The sequence below is a fragment of the Bombina bombina genome, chromosome 6 (assembly GCF_027579735.1).
Source record: "Bombina bombina isolate aBomBom1 chromosome 6, aBomBom1.pri, whole genome shotgun sequence".
In the NCBI taxonomy this organism is placed as follows: domain Eukaryota; kingdom Metazoa; phylum Chordata; class Amphibia; order Anura; family Bombinatoridae; genus Bombina; species Bombina bombina.
In genome coordinates, this window is record NC_069504.1 from 152,008,940 (window position 1) to 152,033,788 (window position 24,849).

General features: G+C 39.6%; 1 protein-coding gene across 1 annotated transcript in view; it reads left to right on the forward strand.

Annotated features, from left to right (window-relative positions):
- Positions 1–24,849, forward strand: part of TUBGCP6 (tubulin gamma complex associated protein 6) — a 379,035-nt gene that overhangs the window by 87,730 nt on the left and 266,456 nt on the right. The window contains exons 7-8 of the mRNA XM_053716637.1: positions 23,127–23,202; positions 23,683–23,792. Coding sequence (XP_053572612.1) covers positions 23,127–23,202; positions 23,683–23,792 — 186 coding nt within the window. The remainder of the gene's footprint in view (positions 1–23,126; positions 23,203–23,682; positions 23,793–24,849) is intronic.

Here is a 24,849-nt window from a genome sequence, read left to right on the forward strand (position 1 = left end):
TTTGTCTGAGGGAGAAATTTCAGATTCAGGGAAAATTTCTCAACAAGCAGAACCTGATATTGTAACTTTTAAATTTAAATTTCAACATCTCCACGCACTACTTAAGGAGGTATTATCTACTCTGGATGATTGTGACAATTTGGTCATTCCAGAGAAATTAGGTAAGATGGACAAGTTCCTAGAGGTTCCAGTGCCCCCCGATGTTTTTCCTATACCCAAGCGGGTGGCGGACATAGTAAATAAGGAGTGGGAAAGGCCCGGCATACCTTTTGTCCTCCCCCTATATTTAAGAAATTAGTTCCTATAGTCGACCCCAGAAAGGACTTATAGCATACAGTCCCCAAGGTCGAGGGGGCGGTTTCTACTCTAAACAAACGCACTTCTATTCCTATAGAAGATAGTTGTGCTTTCAAGATCCTATGGATTAAAGGTTAGAGGGTTTGCTTAAAAAGATGTTTGTTCAGCAAGGTTACCTTCTACAACCAATTTCATGCATTGTTCCTGTCACTACAGCTGCGTGTTTCTGGTTCGAAGAACTAGAAAAGTCGCTCAATAAAGAATCTTCGTACGAGGAGGTTTTGGACAGAGTTCAAGCTCTTAAATTGGCTAACTCTTTTTTATTTTAGATGCCGCTTTGCAATTAGCTAGATTAGCGGCGAATAATTCAGGGTTTGCTATCGTGGCGCGCAGAGCGCTTTTGCTTAACATCCCTTTCAAGGGTAAAACACTGTTTGGCCCTGACTTGAAAGAGATTATTTCAGACATCACTGGGGGAAAGGGCCACGCCCTTCCTCTGGATAGGTCTTTTAAGGCTAAAAAGAAGCCAAATTTTCGTCCCTTTCGCAGAAACGGACCAGCCTCAAATTCTACACCCTCTAAGCAAGAAGGTAATACTTCTCAAACCAAGCCAGCCTGGAGGCCGATGCAAGGCTGGAACAAGGGTAAGCAGGCCAAGTCACCTGCCACTGCTACCAAAACAGCATGAAGTGTTGGCCCCCGATCTGGGAAGGATCTGGTGGGGGGCAGACTTTCTCTCTTTGCTCAGGCTGGGGCAAGAGATGTTCAGGATCCTTGGGCGCTAGAAATAGTTTCTCAAGGTTATCTCCTGGAATTCAGGGAACTACCCCCAAGGGGAAGGTTCCACGGGTCTCAATTATCTTCAAACAGGCATTCTTACACTGTGTAGAAGACCTGTTAAGCATGGGAGTGATTCATCCTGTTCCATTAGGAGAACAAGGGATGGGTTTTTACTCCAACCTGTTCATAATTCCCAAAAAAGAGGGAACATTCAGACCTATTTTAGATCTCAAGATTCTAAACAAGTTTCTAAGGGTTTCATCATTCAAAATGGAAACCATTCGAACGATCCTTCCTACCATCCAGGAAGGTCAATTCATGACCACGGTGGACTTAAAGGATGCGTACCTACGTATTCCTATCCACAAGGAACATTTTCGGTTCCTAAGGTTCGCCTTTCTGGACAAGCATTACCTGTGGCACTTCCATTCGGATTAGCCACTGCTCCAAGGATTTTCACAAGGGTACTAGGGTCCCTTCTAGCGGTGCTAAGACCAAGGGGCATTGCAGTAGTACCTTACTTGGACGACATCCTGATTCAAGTGTCGTCTCTGTCAAAAGCAAGGGCTCATACGGACATTGTCCTAGCCTTTCTCAGATCTCACAGGTGGAAAGTGAACATAGAAAAAAGTTCTCTGTCCCCGTCAACAAGAGTTCCCTTCTTGGGAACAATAATAGTTTCCTTAGAAATGAAGGTTTTTCTGACAGAGGCCAGAAAATCAAAACTTCTAAGCTCTTGTCAGGTACTTCATTCTGTTCTTCTTCCTTCCATAGCGCAGTCCATGGAAGTAATAGGTTTGATGGTTGCGGCAATGGACATAGTTCCTTTTGCACGAATTCATCTAAAACCATTGCACCTGTGCATGCTCAGACAGTGGAATGGGGATTATACAGACTTGTCTCCGACGATACAAGTAGATCAAATAACCAGAGATTCACTCCGTTGGTGGCTGACCCTGGACAACCTGTCACAGGGAATGAGCTTCCGCAGACCAGAATAGGTCATTGTCACGACCGACGCCAGTCTGGTGGGCTGGGGCGCGGTCTGGGAACCCCTGAAAACTCAGGGTCTATGGTTTCGGGAAGACTCTCTTCTCCCGATAAACATAATGGAACTGAGAGCGATATTCAATGCTCTCAAGGCTTGGCCTCGACTAGCAAAGGCCAAATTCATAAGGTTTCAATCAGACATCATGACGACTGTTACATATATCAACCATCAGGGGGTAACAAGGAGTTCCCTGGCGATGGAGGAGCATCCGGGGGAGTGGGAACTCCATCTGGAAATCTTTGCCCAAATAACTCAATTATGGGGCATTCCAGACATGGTTCTGATGGCCTCTCGTCAGAACTTCATGGTCCCTTGTTACGGGTCCAAATCCATGGATCCCAAGGCGACTCTATTGGATACAATAGTAACACCTTGGATCTTCAACCTAGCTTATGTATTCCCACCGTTTCCTCTCATTTCCAGGCTGGTAGCCAGGATCAATCTGGAGAGGGCTTCGGTGACCTTGATAGTTCCTGTGTGGCCACGCAGGACTTGGTATGCAGACCTGGTGAATGTGTCATCGGCTCCACCATGGAAGCTACCTTTGAGACAGGACCTTCTTATTCAGGGTCCATTCGAACATCCGAATCTGGTTTTCCTCCAACTGACTGCTTGGAGTTTGAACGCTTGATTTTATCAAAGCGTGGGTTTTCAGATTCTGTAATAGATACTCTTATTCAGGCTAGAAAGCCTGTAACTAGAAAAATTTACCATAAAATATGGAAAAAATATATCTGTTGGTGTGAATCTAAAGGATTCCCATGGAACAAGATAAAAATTCCTAAGATTCTTTCCTTTCTACAAGAAGGTTTGGAGAAAGGATTTTCTGCGAGTTCTCTGAAGGGACAGATCTCTGCTTTATCTGTTTTACTTCACAAAAGGCTGGCAGCTGTGCCAGACGTTTAAGCGTTTGTTCAGGCTCTGGTTAGAATCAAGCCTGTTTACAGACCTTTGACTCTTCCCTGGAGTCTTAATCTAGTTCTTTCAGTTCTTCAAGGGGTTCCGTTTGAACCCTTACATTCCGTAGATATTAAGTTATTATCTTGGAAAGTTTTGTTTTAGGTTGCAATTTCTTCCGCTAGAAGAGTTTCTGAGTTATCTGCTCTGCAGTGTTCTCCGCCCTATCTGATCCATGCAGATAAGGTGGTTTTACGTACTGAGCCTGGTTTTCTTCCGAAGGTTGTTTCCAACAAAAATATTAACCAGGAGATAGTTGTACCTTCTTTGTGTCCGAATCCAGTTTCATAGAAGGAACGTTTGTTACACAATTTGGACGTTGTCCGTGCTCTAAAATTCTATTTAGATGCTACAAAGGATTTCAGACAAACATCTTCCTTGTTTGTTGTTTATTCTGGTAAAAGGAGAGGTCAAAAAGCAACTTCTACCTCTCTATCTTTTTGGCTTAAAAGCATCATCAGATTGGCTTATGAGACTGCCGGACGGCAGCCTCCTGAAAGAATCACAGCTCATTCCACTAGGGCCGTGGCTTCCACATGGGCCTTTAAGAACGAGGCTTCTGTTGATCAGATATGTAAGGCAGCGACTTGGTCTTCACTGCACACTTTTACCAAATTTTACAAATTTGATACTTTTGCTTCTTCTGAGGCTATTTTTGGGAGAAAGGTTTTGCAAACCGTGGTGCCTTCCATCTAGGTGACCTGATTTGCTCCCTCCCATCATCCGTGTCCTAAAGCTTTGGTATTGGTTCCCACAAGTAAGGATGACGCCGTGGACCGGACACACCTATGTTGGAGAAAACAGAATTTATGTTTACCTGATAAATTACTTTCTCCAACGGTGTGTCCGGTCCACGGCCCGCCCTGGTTTTTTAATCAGGTCTGATGATTTATTTTCTTTAACTACAGTCACCACGGTATCATATTATTTCTCCTATGCAAATATTCCTCCTTTACGTCGGTCGAATGACTGGGGAAGGCGGAGCCTAGGAGGGATCATGTGACCAGCTTTGCTGGGCTCTTTGCCATTTCCTGTTGGGGAAGAGAGTGTCCCACAAGTAAGGATGACGCCGTGGACAGGACACACCGTTGGAGAAAGTAATTTATCAGGTAAACATAAATTCTGTTTTTTAGTAAGGAGAATTTGGCAATTCTGCAGCTAAGTGCTGCTTAACAGGGACGTTTATTATTTTCCCAGTTGAGAAGGGGTTAATGTAAAAAGGCAGTTTACCAGGGCACTGTAGACTATGTGGGGAGAGATTTTTATATTGATGGCTCAGTATGTTATTTACTCCGGTTATGATCCGGTTAGTATTTTATGACTTTTAACTGTAATATCGGCTTTTTAGCCTTGCGGATCTGCTCATTACTAGAAGGGGGAGGTTCCCTACTAAGGGGCGGGTAATTCCGTTGACGCTCTTCTGGGACTCTACCGGCTGCTGTGTATAATGCAGTTGTTAGCTCCGCAGTTAGTGCTGCCATTGTGAGTCTGGAACGGATCTTGGCTAATATCGTTTCAGGTTGCAGGACAGGTAGGCACCTCAGTGAAGCTGAGGTGTTTTAGTGCCTGGGGCTTATTATTTTAGAGGGCTAGTGTGTTTAACACGTTACTAACATCAGTTAATTATTATTTAAAGTCGCAGTACTTTTTTTTTTTGTGTGCAAATAAATAGTTTATTTTCTCTGTTGTCATTTTTTCTTAAAATGGACCAAGAAGCCTTACAAATTGTTGCATGTCAACTTTGCTATGATTCTCAGGTGGAACCTCCAGTTCCGTTTTTTGTTCCTCTTGTATAGAGAGAACCTTAAATTATAGAGATACATTTTTTGAGTCTGAGCCACCATTAGTCTTGGCGGATGCTGCCCAGGTGCCTCCTATAGCAGATATGCCGCAGCTTTCTCCTCAAACGTCTCAACTTTTACAGTCTCCACATGCAGTGCCCTGCGTTTCATAATTCGGTAGGATTTACCTTACAGGATATTGCTACTCGGGTATCCTCTGCAGTATCTGAAGCATTGTCTGCCTTTCCCATGCTTCAGGGAATGCGTAAAAGGAAACTTAAGGATACAGTTAGTAAGGTTACTGATCAAATTCTTGCTACCCAAGGTGTTGTCTCTCAAGTGTCCGATGAAGAAAACATGTTGGTAGCATCTGAGGGTGAAATCTCAGACTCAGATAGTGTAATTCTACTGATGCTGAAGTAGTATCCTTCAGATTAAAGCTAGAACACCTTTGCTTATTACTTAAGGAGGTTTTGGCTACTTTGGAGGACTCTGACACGACTGTCGAAGTCACCCCTAAAAAAATCTAGTAAACTAAATAAGTACTTTGATGTTCTTTCTGCGGTGGAGGTTTTTCCAGTACCAGACCGTGCTACAGAGATTATTGCACGGAAGTGGGAGAGACCTGGTATTCCTTTTTCTCCATCTCCTATTTTCAAGAAGATGTTTCCTATAGCGGATTCCGTTAAGGAGTCGTGGCAGACGGTTCCTAAGGTAGAAGGAGCGATCTCCACTTTGGCTCAGCGGACTACTATTCCCATAGAGGATAGTTGTTCTTTCAAAGACCCAATGGATAAGAAGTTGGAAGCTTTATTAAAGAAAATGTATGTTCATCAGGGTCTCCAATGGCAACCTGCGGTATGTATTGCTACCGTTACCAGCGCTGCAGCTTACTGGTTTGATGCGTTATCTTATTCTATTTGGACAGATATTCCTCTTGAGGAGATCCAGGACAGGATTAAGGCTCTTAAATTGGCCAATTCCTTTATTACGGATGCGTCCTTACAGTTTATTAAGCTGGGAGCAAAGATATCTGGTTTTGCCGTTCTAGCACACACAGCATTATGGTTAAAATCATGGTCTGCGGATGTTTCATCCAAGTCCAAACTCTTGGCGATCTCTTACAAGGGTAAGACCTTGTTTGGGCCTGGTTTAGCTGAGATTATTTCAAACATTACAGGAGGGAAAGGATCCTTTCTTTCTCAAGATAAGCAGAAAGGACGACAGAGTAATTTTTGTTCCTTTCGTAACTTTAGAGGTAAACCCTCCTCTGCTTCCTCCAAGCAAGACCAAGTCAAGCCCTCCTGGAAGCCTGGTCAATCTTGGAATAAGGGGAAACAATCTAAGAAACCTACAATTGATTCCAAGTCAGCATGAAGGGTCGCCCCCGATCTGGGATTGGATCTAGTAGGGGGTAGACTTTCCTTTTTCGCTCAGGCCTGGATAAGAGATGTTCCGGATCCCTGGCCGGTGGACATTGTATCTCAAGGGTACAAAATATATTTCAAAACCTTTCCTCCCAGAGGAAGATTTCTTCTTTCCAGATTATCTGTTGACCAGATAAAGAGGCGTTCTTACATTGTGTCACAGACCTTGCCACTCTGGGAGTTATAGTTCCTGTTCCTCTGCAAGAACAGGTTCTGGGATTTTACTCGAATCTCTTTGTAGTTCCCAAAAAGGAGGGAACGTTCAGGCCAATTTTAGATCTGAAGTGCCTAAACAAGTTCCTCAGGGTTCCATCCTTCAAGATGGAGACTATTCGCTCCATTCTTCCCTTAGTTCAAGAAGGTCAATTTATGACAACCATAGACCTAAAGGATGCGTACCTTCATGTTCCCATACACAGGGATCATCACAAGTTTCTGAGGTTCGCCTTCTTGAACAATCACTTTCAGTTTATAGCTCTTCCATTCGGCCTTGCCACGACCCCCAGAATTTTCTCAAAGGTTCTGGGAGCTCTGTTGGCAGTTATTCGGTCCTGTGGCATTGCAGTAGCGCCTTATCTAGACGACATTCTGGTTCAGACGCCATCTTTTCAACAAGCAGAATCTCATATGGAGATCTTGTTGTCTTTTCTTCGCTCCCACGGGTGGAAGGTGAATCTAGAAAAGAGCTCTCTGATTCCAGCCACAAGAGTACAGTTTTTAGGAACCATAATAGACTTTCTTCTAATGAAGATTTTTTTTGACAGAGGTCAGAAAGTTAAAGATCCTCAAGTCTTGAGTAGTCCATCAGGCCTCTCTGTGGCCTTCGGTGGCCCAATGTATGGAGGTGATTGGTCTGATGGTGGCGTCTATGGACATCATTCCATTTGCTCGTATCCATCTCAGACCTCTACAGTTATTCATGCTAAGTCAGAGGAATGGGGACTATGCGGATCTGTCTCCTCGAATAGATCTGGATCAGACGACAAGAGACTCTCTTCTGTGGTGGTTGTCTCAGGACCATCTTTCCCAGGGAACTTGCTTTCGCAAGCCCTCCTGGGTGATTGTGACAATGGATGCCAGCCTTCTGGGTTGGGGAGCAGTCTGGGGCTCGTTGAAGGCTCAGGGCCTATGGACTCGAGATGAGTCGGCTCTGCCCATAAACATTCTGGAGCTGAGAGCGATCTTCAATGCTCTACTAGCCTGGCCTCAGTTAGCTTAAGCCCGGTTTATCAGGTTTCAGTCGGACAACATAACCTCAGTGGCGTACATCAACCACCAAGGGGGAACTCGGAGTTCTTTAGCCATGACAGAAGTGGCCCGAATTATTCAGTTGGGCAGAGACCCACTGCTGTTGTCTTTCTGCGATCCACATCCCAGGAGTGGACAATTGGGAAGCAGATTTTCAGAGCATACAGACCTTTCACCCTGGGGAGTGGGAACTTCATCTGGAGGTGTTTTCCAGTTTGATTCTCAAATGGGGGCATCCAGAATTGGATCTCGTGGCTTCTCGGCAGAATGCCAAGCTTCCGAGGTACGGCTCGAGGTCAAGGGATCCACAGGCATCTCTGATTCCTTGGAACTGCAGTCTAGCATACTGGTTTCCTCTGTTTTCTCTCTTTCCAAGGGTCATTGCTCGGATCAAGCAGGAGAGGGTGTAAGCAGGTGTAATTCTCATAGCCCCGGCTTGGCCTCACAGAATTTGGTTTGCACACCTAGTGGAAATGTCATCCTTTCCACCTTGGAGACTTCCTCTGAGGAAGGACCTTCTACTTCAGGGTCTCTTCCTTCATCCAAATCTCGTTTCTCTGAAGCGGACTGCTTGGAGATTGAACGCTTAATTCTATCTAAGTGTGGGTTTTCTGAGGCGGTCATCGAGACCTTGATTCAGGCTTGTAAACCTGTTACGTGTAGAATCTATCATAAGATCTGGCGTAAATATTTGTATTGGTGTGAATCCAAAGGTTAGGATTCCTGGAATTTTGTCTTTTCTTCAGGAAGGTCTGGAGAAGGGTTTATCAACCAGTTCTCTGAAGTGTCAGATTTCAACATTAACTATCCTGTTGCATAACCGTTTGACAGATGTGCCAGACGTGCAATCGTTTTGTCAGGCCTTAGTCAGAATCCGGCCTGTGTTTAACTCTATTTGTCCGCCTTGGAGTCTTAATCTTGTTCTTAAAGTTTTACAGTAGGCTCCGTTTGAGCCTATGCATTCCTTAGATATTAAGTTGTTATCTTGGAAAGTTTTGTTTCTTGTCGCGATTTCTTCTGCTCGAAGAGTTTCTAAACTCGGCTCTCCAGTGTGATTCCCCTTATCTTATCTTTAATTCTGATAAGGTGGTCCTGCGTACTAAGTTTGGTTTCCTGCCTAAGGTTGTTTCATTCAAGAATATTAATCAGGAAATTGTTGTTCCTTCTTTGTGTCCTAACCCTTCTTCCCATAAGGAACGTTTGTTGCATAATCTAGATGTTGTGCAAGCTCTTAAATTCTATCTTCAGGCGACTAAGGACTTTCGTCAGTCTTCTGCATTGTTTGTTTTGCTGGGAAGCGTAAGGGTCAGAAAGCTACGGCTACTTCACTGTCCTTTTTGCTGAAGAGTGTTATTCATTTGGCGAATGAGACTGCTGGGCAGCAACCTCCTGAGAAAATCACAGCTCATTCCACGAGGGCTGTTTCTTCTTCCTGGGCCTTCAAAAATGAAGCTTCTGTGGAACAGATTTGCAAGGCTGCAACTTGGTCATCTTTGCACATTTTTTCCAAAGTCTATAAATTTGATACTTCTTTGAGGCTTCTTTTGGGAGAAAGGTTCCTCCAGCTGTGGTGCCTTCTGTTTAGGTTACCTGTCTTGTCCCTCCCTTATCATCTGTGTCCCCTAGCTTGGGTATTGATTTTAGATGATCCGTGGACTCACTGTGTCATTAGAAAGAAAACTAAATTTATGCTTACTTGATAAATTTATTTATTTCTTGACACGGTGAGTCCACGGCCCGCCCTGTATTTTCAGACAGTTTATTTTCTATATAAACCTCAGGCACCTCTACACCTTGTGTTTCTTCCTTTCTCTCCTTTCCTTTGGTCGAATGACTGGGGATTGTGGGTAGGGAAGAGATATTTAACAGTTTTACTGTGGTGTTCTTTGCCTTCTCCTGCTGGCCAGGAGTGATATTCCCAACAGTAATTTTAGGTGATTCGTGGACTCACCGTGTCAAGAAAGAAATATATTTATCAGGTAAGCATACATTTTGTTTTTACAATTGCAGCATTAATTTCCAGTCTTTAAATACAATAAAATATTAAAACATATGATATATATAAAGTTTTAATAAAATATATTACTAATGTCAATTTTGAGAGGGGCCTGGAACCTAACTCCTTTACTTCCTATTGACTTACATTATATAACTAGTTCATTTTATACGTTTTTGTTTTTTTTAACACCTATTCCTTCAGGAACAGAACCCAAGTGTAAACTGAGGGCTACCTGTATATGCATATTTAAAGGGATATAAAACAGTTTGTTTCTTTGTTGTAATAAAAAAACACTAAGCAGTGGGTTATACTTCAAGGGATTTTAAACAATAACAATTTTCAAGTAGACTGTCCCTTTATTACCCATTCCCCAATTTTGCATAAGCAACACTGTTATATTAATACCCTTTTACCTCTGTGATTACCTTGTATTTAAAGGGACATGAAACACAATTTTTTTTTTCTTTCATGATTTAGAAAGTGCAATTTTAAACAACTTTCTAATTTATTTATTTTTAATCTAATTTGCTTCATTCTCTTTATATCCTTTGTTGAAAGCATATCTAAATAGGCCCAGTAGCTGCTGATTGGTGGCTGCACATAGATGCCTCGTGTGATTGGCTCACCCGTGTTTATTGCTATGTCTTCAACAAAGGATATCTAAAGAATGAAACAAATTTAGATAGTAGAAGTAAATTGGAATGTTGTTTAAAATTCTATTCTCTAACTGAATCACAAAAAGAAAATTTTTGGGTTTAGTGTCCCTTTAAGCCTCTGCAGACTGCCCCCATTAGCTCAGTACTTTTACGAGACTTTAATTTTTAATCAGTGCTGACTCATAAATAACTCCACTGGGGTGAGCACTATTCTATCTATATGGCACACATGAACTAGCACTGCCTAACTGTGAAAAACTCAAAATCCACTGAGATGAGAGACGGCCTTAAACTTCTTAGAAATCAGTTTGAGCCTACCTAGGTTTAGCTTTCAACAAATAATACCAAGAGAACAAAGCAAATTTGATAATAAAAGTAAATTTGAAAGTTGTTTCATTTTTTTGACCCTATCTGAATCATGAAAGTTTAATTTTGCCTTGACTGTCCCTTTTTAATATAAACCATTGCAATATTTATTATTCAACATTTTAAAAGGATTTTACCTTTTTATTTATTTTCAACTTAATTTGTGCAGTCTCCATTACTTCCTGTCACAGCCCCAGAACTGGGGGTCTCTAAAGGAAAAACGGCTGCTTTGCCTTCCAGTAAAGTGTTGCTAGGAGACAGCTAATCTAGCTGCAATCCGTTTATTGCCCATGTTCAGCAGAGGACTTTTGTTTCAAACGTGATAATAAAACCTAAGTTCTGTAATACTTGCTCTGTAGCTTTAGGTAATGCTCTTTTAGCAAGAAAACACGTTGTTTGCTGTTTTTACAAAAAATCAAACACAATTCAATTATACATCTCATTATTTGTAAGGTTGTATTATTAAGATGTGTCCGGCAGTTTGGATAAAATATTTAAACATTTTTTTGAACAAAAGTCCTTTTTATATAAGCTCCATGGCTGGACAAACTTATTTTTGATTTGATATAACTTCCCATGGACAGAAAGCTTGAAAACTTTCATAGATCAGCTATTGGTATAGCTTATGTAGCTGTAGCTACAGTGGCCTGTTTTTTAATAAGCTCGTTTGTAAGATATCCAGGATCCTTGAAATTAATTATGACTTCTAACCGCTTTATATGTGATGCCACTCTAAAATGATACGCATCAATGAAAACATTTGGGTTTCAGATGTTGCCGTAGCTGTTTTGGCTAGGCAAGCATTATGGTCCAAGTCGTCTGCTGACATGGTGTTTAAGAATCTCAAGAAGGCCAAATCCTTTCTGGCTTGTGTAAAAGACCGAGAAATAATAGGAGTAATTGCTCCTTATCCTGATTCAGAAACTAACATGGGGTTCTATTCTAACTTTCTTTCATGTAATTAGCAAGAGTCCATGAGCTAGTGACGTATGGGATATACATTCCTACCAGGAGGGGCAAAGTTTCCCAAACCTCAAAATGCCTACAAATACACCCCTCACCACACCCACAAATCAGTTTTACAAACTTTGCCTCCTATGGAGGTGGTGAAGTAAGTTTGTGCTAGATTCTACGTTGATATGCGCTCCGCAGCAGGTTGGAGCCCGGTTTTCCTCTCAGCGTGCAGTGAATGTCAGAGGGATGTGAGGAGAGTATTGCCTATTTGAATGCAGTGATCTCCTTCTACGGGGTCTATTTCATAGGTTCTCTGTTATCGGTCGTAGAGATTCATCTCTTACCTCCCTTTTCAGATCGACGATATACTCTTATATATACCATTACCTCTGCTGATTTTCGTTTCAGTACTGGTTTGGCTTTCTACAAACATGTAGATGAGTGTCCTGGGGTAAGTAAGTCTTATTTTCTGTGACACTCTAAGCTATGGTTGGGCACTTTTTTAATAAAGTTCTAAATATATGTATTCAAATATTTATTTGCCTTGACTCAGGATGTTCAACATTCCTTATTTTCAGACAGTCAGTTTCATATTTGGGATAATGCACTTGAATCAATTATTTTTCTTTTTTCCCTGTGGGCTGTTAGGCTCGCGGGGGCTGAAAATGCTTCATTTTATTGCGTCATTTTTGGCGCGGATTTTTTTGGCGCAAAAAATCTTTCTGTTTCCGGCGTCATACGTGTCGCCGGAAGTTACATCATTTTTTGACGTTCTTTTGCGCCAAAAATGTCGGCGTTCCGGACGTGGCGTCATTTTGGCGCCAAAAAGCATTTAGGCGCCAAATAATGTGGGCGTCTTATTTGGCGCTAAAAAAATATGGGCGTCGCTTTTGTCTCCACATTATTTAAGTCTCATTTTTCTTTGCTTCTGGTTGCTAGAAGCTTGTTCCTTGGCATTTTTTCCCATTCCTGAAACTGTCATTTAAGGAATTTGATCAATTTTGCTTTACATGTTGTTTTTTCTCTTACATATTGCAAGATGTCTCACGTTGCATCTGAGTCAGAAGATACTTCAGGAAAATCGTTGTCTGGTGCTGGAACTACCAAAGCTAAGTGTATCTGCTGTAAACTTTTGGTAGCTATTCCTCCAGCTGTTGTTTGTATTAATTGTCATGACAAACTTGTTAATGCAGATAATATTTCCTTTAGTAATGTACCATTACCTGTTGCAGTTCCATCAACATCTAATGTTCAGAATGTTCCTGATAACATAAGAGATTTTGTTTCTGAATCCATCAAGAAGGCTATGTCTGTTATTCCTCCTTCTAGTAAACATAAAAAATCTTTTAAAACTTCTCTTTATACAGATGAATTTTTAAATGAACATCATCATTCTGATTCTAATGACTCTTCTGGTTCAGAGGATTCTGTCTCAGAGGTTGATGCTGATAAATCTTCATATTTATTTAAAATGGAATTTATTCGTTCTTTACTTAAAGAAGTACTAATTGCTTTAGAAATTGAGGATTCTGGTCCTCTTGATACTAAATCTAAACGTTTAGATAAGGTCTTTAAATCTCCTGTGGTTATTCCAGAAGTTTTTCCTGTTCCTGGTGCTATTTCTGAAGTAATTTCCAGAGAATGGAATAATTTGGGTAATTCATTTACTCCTTCTAAACGTTTTAAGCAATTATATCCTGTGCCGTCTGACAGATTAGAATTTTGGGACAAAATCCCTAAAGTTGATGGGGCTATTTCTACCCTTGCTAAACGTACTACTATTCCTACGTCAGATGGTACTTCGTTTAAAGATCCTTTAGATAGGAAAATTGAATCCTTTCTAAGAAAAGCTTATCTGTGTTCAGGTAATCTTCTTAGACCTGCTATATCATTGGCTGATGTTGCTGCAGCTTCAACTTTTTGGTTGGAAACTTTAGCGCAACAAGTAACAGATCATGATTCTCATAATATTATTATTCTTCTTCAACATGCTAATAATTTTATCTGTGATGCCATTTTTGATATTATCAGAGTTGTTGTCAGGTTTATGTCTCTAGCTATTTTAGCTAGAAGAGCTTTATGGCTTAAAACTTGGAATGCTGATATGTCTTCTAAATCGACTCTACTTTCCATTTCTTTCCAGGGTAACAAATTATTTGGTTCTCAGTTGGATTCTATTATCTCAACTGTTACTGGTGGGAAAGGAACTTTTTTACCACAGGATAAAAAATCTAAAGGTAAAAACAGGGCTAATAATCGTTTTTGTTCCTTTCGTTTCAACAAAGAACAAAAACCTGATCCTTCATCCTCAGGAGCAGTTTCAGTTTGGAAACCATCTCCAGTCTGGAATAAATCCAAGCTTTCTAGAAAAGCAAAGCCAGCCTCTAAGTCCACATGAAGGTGCGGCCCTCATTCCAGCTCAGCTGGTAGGGGGCAGGTTACGTTTTTTCAAAGAAATTTGGATCAATTCTGTTCACAATCTTTGGATTCAGAACATTGTTTCAGAAGGGTACAGAATTGGTTTCAAGATAAGACCTCCTGCAAAGAGATTTTTTTCTTTCCCATGTCCCAGTAAATCCAGTGAAAGCTCAAGCATTTCTGAAATGTGTTTCAGATCTAGAGTTAGCTGGAGTAATTATGCCAGTTCCAGTTCTGGAACAGGGGCTGGGGTTTTATTCGAATCTCTTCATTGTACCAAAGAATGAGAATTCCTTCAGACCAGTTCTGGATCTAAAAATATTGAATCGTTATGTAAGGATACCAACGTTCAAAATGGTAACTGTAAGGACTATCTTGCCTTTTGTTCAGCAAGGGCATTATATGTCCACAATAGATTTACAGGATGCATATCTGCATATTCCGATTCATCCAGATCATTATCAGTTCCTGAGATTCTCTTTTCTGGACAAGCATTACCAGTTTGTGGCTCTGCCATTTGGCCTAGCTACAGCTCCAAGAATTTTTACAAAGGTTCTCGGTGCCCTTCTGTCTGTAATCAGAGAACAGGGTATTGTGGTATTTCCTTATTTGGACGATATCTTGGTACTTGCTCAGTCTTTACATTTAGCAGAATCTCATACGAATCGACTTGTGTTGTTTTCTTCAAGATCATGGTTGGAGGATCAATTCACTAAAAAGTTCATTGATTCCTCAGACAAGGGTAACCTTTCTGGGTTTCCAGATAGATTCAGTGTCCATGACTCTGTCTTTGACAGACAAGAGACGTCGAAAATTGATTTCAGCTTGTCGAAACCTTCAGTCACAATCATTCCCTTCGGTAGCCTTATGCATGGAAATTCTAGGTCTTATGACTGCTGCATCGGACGCGATCCCCTTTGCTCGTTTTCACATGCGACCTCTTCAGCTCTGTATGCTGAACCAATGGTGCAGGGATTACACAAAGATATCTCAATTAATATCTTTAAAACCGATTGTACGACACTCTCTAACGTGGTGGAAAGATCACCATCGTTTAATTCAGGGGGCTTCTTTTGTTCTTCCGACCTGGACTGTAATTTCAACAGATGCAAGTCTTACAGGTTGGGGAGCTGTGTGGGGTTCTCTGACGGCACAAGGAGTTTGGGAATCTCAGGAGGTGAGATTACCGATCAATATTTTGGAACTCCGTGCAATTTTCAGAGCTCTTCAGTCTTGGCCTCTTCTGAAGAGAGAATCGTTCATTTGTTTTCAGACAGACTATGTCACAACTGTGGCATACATCAATCATCAAGGAGGGACTCACAGTCCTCTGGCTATGAAAGAAGTATCTCGAATTCTGGTTTGGGCGGAATCCAGCTCCTGTCTAATCTCTGCGGTTCATATCCCAGGTATAGACAATTGGGAGCGGATTATCTCAGTCGCCAAACGTTGCATCCGGGCGAATGGTCTCTTCACCCAGAGGTATTTCTTCAGATTGTTCAAATGTGGGAGCTTCCAGAAATAGATCTGATGGCGTCTCATCTAAACAAGAAACTTCCCAGGTATCTGTCCAAATCCCGGGATCCTCAGGCGGAAGCAGTGGATGCATTATCACTTCCTTGGAAGTATCATCCTGCCTATATCTTTCCGCCTCTAGTTCTTCTTCCAAGAGTAATCTCCAAGATTCTGAAGGAATGCTCGTTTGTTCTGCTGGTATCTCCGGCATGGCCTCACAGGTTTTGGTATGCGGATCTTGTCCGGATGGCCTCTTGCCGTCCGTGGACTCTTCCGCTAAGACCAGACCTTCTGTCGCAAGGTCCTTTTTTCCATCAGGATCTCAAATCCTTAAATTTAAAGGTATGGAGATTGAACGCTTGATTCTTGGTCAAAGAGGTTTCTCTGACTCTGTGACTAATACTATGTTACAGGCTCGTAAATCTGTATCTAGAGAGATATATTATAGAGTCTGGAAGACTTATATTTCTTGGTGATTTTCTCATCATTTTTCTTGGCATTCTTTTAGAATTCCGAGAATTTTACAGTTTCTTCAGGATGGTTTAGATAAGGGTTTATCCGCAAGTTCTTTGAAAGGACAAATCTCTGCTCTTTCTGTTCTTTTTCACAGAAAGATTGCTAATCTTCCTGATATTCATTGTTTTGTACAAGCTTTGGTTCGTATAAAACCTGTCATTAAGTCAATTTCTCCTCCTTGGAGTTTGAATTTGGTTCTGGGGGCTCTTCAAGCTCCTCCTTTTGAACCCATGCATTCATTGGACATTAAATTACTTTCTTGGAAAGTTTTGTTCCTTTTGGCGATCTCTTCTGCCAGAAGAGTCTCTGAATTATCTGCTCTTTCTTGTGAGTCTCCTTTTCTGATTTTTCATCAGGATAAGGCGGTGTTGCGAACTTCTTTTGAATTTTTACCTAAGGTTGTGAATTCCAACAACATTAGTAGAGAAATTGTGGTTCCCTCATTATGTCCTAATCCTAAGAATTCTAAGGAGAAATCGTTGCATTCTTTGGATGTTGTTAGAGCTTTGAAATATTATGTTGAAGCTACTAAGTCTTTCCGAAAGACTTCTAGTCTATTTGTTATCTTTTCCGGTTCTAGAAAAGGCCAGAAAGCGTCTGCCATTTCTTTGGCATCTTGGTTGAAATCTTTAATTCATCATGCCTATGTCGAGTCGGGTAAAACTCCGCCTCAAAGGATTACAGCTCATTCTACTAGGTCAGTTTCTACTTCCTGGGCGTTTAGGAATGAAGCTTGGGTTGATCCGATTTGCAAAGCAGCAACTTGGTCCTCTTTGCATACTTTTACTAAATTCTACCATTTTGATGTATTTTCTTCTTCTGAAGCAGTTTTTGGTAGAAAAGTACTTCAGGCAGCGGTTTCAGTTTGAATCTTCTGTTTATGTTTTTCATTAAACTTTATTTTGGGTGTGGATTATTTTCAGCAGGAATTGGCTGTCTTTATTTTTATCCCTCCCTCTCTAGTGACTCTTGCGTGGAAAGATCCACATCTTGGGTAGTCATTATCCCATACGTCACTAGCTCATGGACTCTTGCTAATTACATGAAAGAAAACATAATTTATGTAAGAACTTACCTGATAAATTCATTTCTTTCATATTAGCAAGAGTCCATGAGGCCCGCCCTTTTTTGTGGTGGTTATGATTTTTTTGTATAAAGCACAATTATTCCAATTCCTTATTTTATATGCTTTCGCACTTTTTTCTTATCACCCACTTCTTGGCTATTTGTTAAACTGATTTGTGGGTGTGGTGAGGGGTGTATTTGTAGGCATTTTGAGGTTTGGGAAACTTTGCCCCTCCTGGTAGGAATGTATATCCCATACGTCACTAGCTCATGGACTCTTGCTAATATGAAATAAATGAATTTATCAGGTAAGTTCTTACATAAATTATGTTTTTTTCATAGTACCAAAAAGGAAGGTAGCTTAAGTACCAACTTTCAATATGGAGATGATTTGTACTATACTTCCTTAAAGGGACATAATACGTATATGCTAAATCACTTAAAAAGTGATGCAGCATAACTGTAAAAAGCTGACTAGAAAATATTACCTGAACATCTCTATGTAAAAAAGAAAGATATTTTACTTCACAATTTCCTCAGTGAGTAAGTGCTGTGTAAACAGTTATACTTCAGCTGCTGTCCTGCTGCAGGTAAAAAAAAGGAAGAAATTAACAGCAGCCTATCAGTATCAGCAATGCTGAGGTCATGAACTGTGATGTCATGAGGTTTTATAGTAAACTTCCTTAAACGGAATAGGGAAATAACATGAGTGTGCATGAGACAAACTCCCTTGCAGGTCCCAGGACAGGCATACTGATTTGCTGCTTTAAGTCCTTTACAATGGGGTGTGAATACTTAGGACATTTTGAGGTAAAATATCTTTCTTTTTTACATAAAGATGTTCAGGTGATATTGTCTAGTCAGCTTTTTACAGCTATGCTGCATCACTTTCAAGTATTTCAACATTTGGGTATCATGACCCTTTACGTTCAGGAAGGTCACTTTATCTCTACCATCAACTTTTCAGCCATGGTTGCAAAATCAACCTCCAAAAGAGCTCTTTAAATCATCAGACCCCTTTCTAAGGTCCATAATCAACTCTGTGGCTCTGATTATACCTTACTGACCAACAAAGATTCGGACTGCACCAGGCATGTTCTCAGCTCCAACTTAATCCTCTTCCTTCCCTTGCTCAATGCATCAGGATAAGGCGGTGTTGCGAACTTCTTTTGAATTTTTACCTAAGGTTGTGAATTCCAACAACATTAGTAGAGAAATTGTGGTTCCCTCATTATGTCCTAATCCTAAGAATTCTAAGGAGAAATCGTTGCATTCTTTGGATGTTGTTAGAGCTTTGAAATATTATGTTGAAGCTACTAAGTCTTTCCGAAAGACTTCTAGTCTATTTGTTATCTTTTCCGGTTCTAGAAAAGGCCAGAAAGCGTCTGCCATTTCTTTGGCATCTTGGTTGAAATCTTTAATTCATCATGCCTATGTCGAGTCGGGTAAAACTCCGCCTCAAAGGATTACAGCTCATTCTACTAGGTCAGTTTCTACTTCCTGGTCGTTTAGGAATGAAGCTTGGGTTGATCCGATTTGCAAAGCAGCAACTTGGTCCTCTTTGCATACTTTTACTAAATTCTACCATTTTGATGTATTTTCTTCTTCTGAAGCAGTTTTTGGTAGAAAAGTACTTCAGGCAGCGGTTTCAGTTTGAATCTTCTGTTTATGTTTTTCATTAAACTTTATTTTGGGTGTGGATTATTTTCAGCAGGAATTGGCTGTCTTTATTTTTATCCCTCCCTCTCTAGTGACTCTTGCGTGGAAAGATCCACATCTTGGGTAGTCATTATCCCATACGTCACTAGCTCATGGACTCTTGCTAATTACATGAAAGAAAACATAATTTATGTAAGAACTTACCTGATAAATTCATTTCTTTCATATTAGCAAGAGTCCATGAGGCCCGCCCTTTTTTGTGGTGGTTATGATTTTTTTGTATAAAGCACAATTATTCCAATTCCTTATTTTATATGCTTTCGCACTTTTTTCTTATCACCCCACTTCTTGGCTATTTGTTAAACTGATTTGTGGGTGTGGTGAGGGGTGTATTTGTAGGCATTTTGAGGTTTGGGAAACTTTGCCCCTCCTGGTAGGAATGTATATCCCATACGTCACTAGCTCATGGACTCTTGCTAATATGAAATAAATGAATTTATCAGGTAAGTTCTTACATAAATTATGTTTTTTTCATAGTACCAAAAAGGAAGGTAGCTTAAGTACCAACTTTCAATATGGAGATGATTTGTACTATACTTCCTTAAAGGGACATAATACGTATATGCTAAATCACTTAAAAAGTGATGCAGCATAACTGTAAAAAGCTGACTAGAAAATATTACCTGAACATCTCTATGTAAAAAAGAAAGATATTTTACTTCACAATTTCCTCAGTGAGTAAGTGCTGTGTAAACAGTTATACTTCAGCTGCTGTCCTGCTGCAGGTAAAAAAAAGGAAGAAATTAACAGCAGCCTATCAGTATCAGCAATGCTGAGGTCATGAACTGTGATGTCATGAGGTTTTATAGTAAACTTCCTTAAACGGAATAGGGAAATAACATGAGTGTGCATGAGACAAACTCCCTTGCAGGTCCCAGGACAGGCATACTGATTTGCTGCTTTAAGTCCTTTACAATGGGGTGTGAATACTTAGGACATTTTGAGGTAAAATATCTTTCTTTTTTACATAAAGATGTTCAGGTGATATTGTCTAGTCAGCTTTTTACAGCTATGCTGCATCACTTTCAAGTATTTCAACATTTGGGTATCATGACCCTTTACGTTCAGGAAGGTCACTTTATCTCTACCATCAACTTTTCAGCCATGGTTGCAAAATCAACCTCCAAAAGAGCTCTTTAAATCATCAGACCCCTTTCTAAGGTCCATAATCAACTCTGTGGCTCTGATTATACCTTACTGACCAACAAAGATTCGGACTGCACCAGGCATGTTCTCAGCTCCAACTTAATCCTCTTCCTTCCCTTGCTCAATGCATGGAAGTTTTTTTGGTCTCGTTGTTGCTACTTTAGATGCGATCCTATTTGCCAGATTTAATCTGCCGCCTTTCCAGTTGAGGATGTTACAGCAGTGGAACAGAGACTTTAAGGATCTGTCTTAAAAGATCCTGTTGTACTTCAAAATCAGGCAGTCTTTTAAGGGATATGAAACCCAAACATTTTCTTTTGTGATTCAGACAGAGCATATCATTTTAAAAAAAAGTTTCCAATTTAATTATTTTGTCAAACTTGCTTCATTACCATGATAGTTTGTGTTGAAGCGATATCTAGGTAGGCATCTGGAGCACTACATGGCAGGGGAAATAGTGCTGCCATCTAGTGCTCTTACAAATGGATAACATTCTTGCAAAACATTCTGCTGCCATATAGCCATATAGTGCTCCAGAAATGGCGCGGCTCCTAAGCATATGTTCCGCTTTTCAACAAAAGATACCAAGATAATGAAGAAAATTGGTAATAGTAGTATATTAGAAAGTTGTTTTAAAATCATATGCTCTGTCTGAATTAAGAAAACATTTGGGTTTCATATCCCTTTAACATGATGGCAGACTCATTAGTCCCTTGTTCAGAGGGCCTCTTTTATTCATCTTGTATCAGAAGAAAATTGCCAAGATTTCTGATAACCACATCTTTATTCAGGCCTTGATCAAAATCAGACCGGTTATTTGACTGGTTTCTCCTCTTTGGAATCTTAATGTGGTTTTAAAAGTTCTTCAAGCCCCTCTGTTTGAACTCATGCAGGGATTAGACCATCCACTTTTATCTTGGAAGGTTGTTTTTCTCTTGGCCATTTCTTCATCTAGGAGAATTTCTGAACATTCAGCTTTATCTTAAAATCTCCCTGTCCTGTTTTTTTCATCAGTATAAGGCTGTTCTTCGAACCAGCTATGATTTTCTTCCTAAGGTATTTATGGATACTGTCAATCAGGAAATTGTGGTTCTCTTTCTTTCCAGCTCCTAAGAATTCTAGGGAGCGACTTCTTCAAAACCTATATGTTGTGAGAGCATTCAAAATCCAATGAAGCCACAAAGGATTTTAGTTTTTTTCTTCTATATTCATTTCTGGACCTCACAAGGGTTATAAAGCTACAGCTGTTACCTTTACCCTCCTAGCTAAAGGCCATAATTTGTAAGAATAACTATTTGCATGAATGTCCCCCTGAGTGCATTACTGATCATTCTACAATTGCAGTTGCCACTTCTTTGGGCCTTCATTAATGAAGCTTCCATAGACCTGATTTGTAAGGTGGCTACTTGGCCTTCTTTACATATGTTTAAGACATGTATGCCTCACCAGAGGATACTTTTGACAGGGAAGTTCTGAGGGCTTTAGTGCTTGAGCAGTAACATACCTTCCTTAAAGTGAAAGTCAATCCTAGCGTTTTACAAACGCTAGAATTGACTATTGAAGCAAATAAAAGGGACTTTCATCCATGAAGTATCAGATACTTCATGTAGAAAGCTCCTTTATTTGATTCAATCGATCGCTGTTTTTAGCTGCTACAGCAGCCCACGGCTAAAAAATTTTTTTGCTAAGAGGTGACGTTTTCACCTCTTAGCCAATAGCCGTGTGGTAAATCCGGCTTGGCGCCAATGGGAGCCGGATTTACCGCACGGCTATTGGCTTAGAGGTGAAAACGCCACCTCTTAGCAAAATTTTTTTTAGCCGTGTGCTGCTGAACCAGGTAAAAACGGTGATCAATTAAAACAAATAAAGGAGTTTTCTACATGAAGTATCTTATACTTCATGAATGAAAGTCCCCTTTTATTTGTTTCAGTAGTCAATCCTAGCGTTTGTACAACGCTAGGATTGACTTTCACTTTAACTGTTGTCCTGCTATATTTCATGGTGGTCTCATGAACTTCGCTGCTTGGGTATAGGATCCCACATGTGATGTCTCGTGAACTTTTACCATCACCATGAAAAAGAAAATTTATGCTTGCCTGATAAATTTATTTAATTTTGTTTATAAAATTACATCAGGGCTGTAAGTTTCCTCCAGCCCCAGAGGATCAAGAAATTGCACTAGACAAGTACAAAATTCCTCTCCTGACCGTAACCGATAGTGGTATTTTTCTACACCTGTATATAATCATACAGGTAGGGATAATACACTTTAATTTTACTTTATATGGAGATAAATTAGCATATTTATTTAAACATAATTTATTATTCAGACAGGTTGTTTTCAATATTCCCAGCATACAAATTTTTAAGTCTTGTTATCTTAAAATATGCTTTTAAATATATATAGGCTGCCTCATTATAAACTAAAGGTTTATTATTCAGATAGGTTGTTTTCAATATTCCCAGCATACAAATTATTAAGTCTTGGTGTCTTAAAATATGCTTTTAAATATATATAGGCTGCCTCATTATAAACTAAAGGTTTATTATTCAGATAGGTTGTTTTCAATATTCCCAGCATACAAATTATTAAGTCTTGGTGTCTTAAAATATGCTTTTAAATATATATAGGCTGCCTCATTATAAACTAAGGGTTTTATATACACTTAAATGATATACTACGCTGGTAATAAAAACAAGTAGCCCACTCCATCATCATACTTTATTTCTGCCAAAGGAACTGGAGCCTGTCAGTTTATACACACATGAGCTGTGTTCATCTCTTCTATGTATGTAGTTTACTACACAATAATAATCATGAATACTATTAATAAATTATTCTTATTATATTATAGTATATAGTGTATTATTGGAATCTGTGTACTGTATCTGTCAGAAATGTGATTAGCACCAAGGGACTAAAGAAGTAAGTTGGAATAGGGGCATAGAAACGGCTCTTTATTTTTGAATAATGTGCTTAGTCTTCTATCATTTTATGTAGAAGGCATATTCTGGACTTATTATACCACAAGGCTATTGTATCTTTCTTTCTTTTTGTGTGTCCAAAATCAGAGCTTCTTGTACTGGACAGTTCATTTTATTAATATTATTCTTTTTACAGTGACTATTGATTATGTTTGTACAGTGTCAGTGAAGTTTAGATTATTGACTAAAGTAATCAATTGGCATGGGTTGTAAATATTTCACTTTTTTTTTAATCTACAAATTAAGATACTTAGCTGAACTCTGCTGCATTGGGACTATTAACACTGGAGCAAACAGAGGATGTAACACTTCATTTCCAACTGTGAGTATGACTGGCCTGTGTCAATGACAATTATTTGCAGAGCTTTTGCAATTTCAGTAGCTGGAGGTGCAGTTGAATGTCCACAGAAATAAAACACAGAGAAAGCAACAATAGTAATATTCTCTAATGATGCTTAAAAACAAATATGCTCACACATTTTCAGATACTGCATTTTGTAAAAAGAAATAATCTTACTTTTCTATGGAATGTCAATTAATTAATTGCCTTAATTATGCAAGAAATGTAACTAGAATGTCTTCTTTTCACTTAGTGTTGTCATTAGTTTCATAGAATCATGAAGAGCTAATACTTATTTTGTCTCACACTCAACTCAATACAGGAAAGTGCACTTATAGTCTATTCCTTTATCTTATAGCAGATCAAGCAAATGAGTCAGCATCCTATATACACTGGTTTAAATTACCATTTAAAATGTTTATACTTTTTGTATTTGTTTATTAATTAGTCTTTTTCTTTTAGGGTGTTAAACTACTTTCATATTTGTACAAAGAAGCACTTGAAAACAGTAGTAATGAAAATTATCCAGTCTTGTTGTCTTTATTAAAAACTAGCTGTGAACCATACACAAGGTACAGTATGTTTAAATATTTTATTCTCTAAATACATTTAGCCTTGCACTCTTTACACTTGGTTAGACAACTGTGTATAAGCCTTCATAGTTCATTGCAGTTTTTACTAAAAAATAATTCAGTTCGGCTTGTTATCATGTAGTATTATGCCTAACCCACAGTGATGAACTGAATATGCTGACATTATCATAAACGTGTTTGTTGTTGTTAAATGAGAAGAGACATCCATATATCATAAAAACAAACTGCTGGTCCCCCTAATGCAACACGTTGATCTAAAAGGAAACTACTGCAATAGCCAGTACTATAAAATTTGTGTAAAAATATTTACTCTTAAAAAAGAAGAAAATACTCTGAGGAATTTGGGATCCTTTTGTTTACTGAAGTATTTACTTTTTTATAACCCCCTCTGTTGATGAAATGTTAAACTGCCAGAAGCAATAGTATCTACAGTTCCTGGTAAAGGACATTTCAATGGTCTCTCCTTGGGCATAATGGTTGAAAACTTGGCACATTCCCTTTCTTACTAGAACATTATAGTGTTGAGAGTCCTTTTTCTTTCATGTAATTAGCAAGAGTCCATGAGCTAGTGACGTATGGGATATACATTCCTACCAGGAGGGGCAAAGTTTCCCAAACCTTAAAATGCCTATAAATACACCCCTCACCACACCCACAATTCAGTTTTACAAACTTTGCCTCCTATGGAGGTGGTGAAGTAAGTTTGTGCTAGATTCTACGTTGATATGCGCTCCGCAGCAGGTTGGAGCCCGGTTTTCCTCTCAGCGTGCAGTGAATGTCATAGGGATGTGAGGAGAGTATTGCCTATTTGAATGCAATGATCTCCTTCTACGGGGTCTATTTCATAGGTTCTCTGTTATCGGTCGTAGAGATTCATCTCTTACCTCCCTTTTCAGATCGACGATATACTCTTATATATATATACCATTACCTCTGCTGATTTTCGTTTCAGTACTGGTTTGGCTTTCTACAACATGTAGATGAGTGTCCTGGGGTAAGTAAGTAAGCTTATTTTCTGTGACACTCTAATCTATGG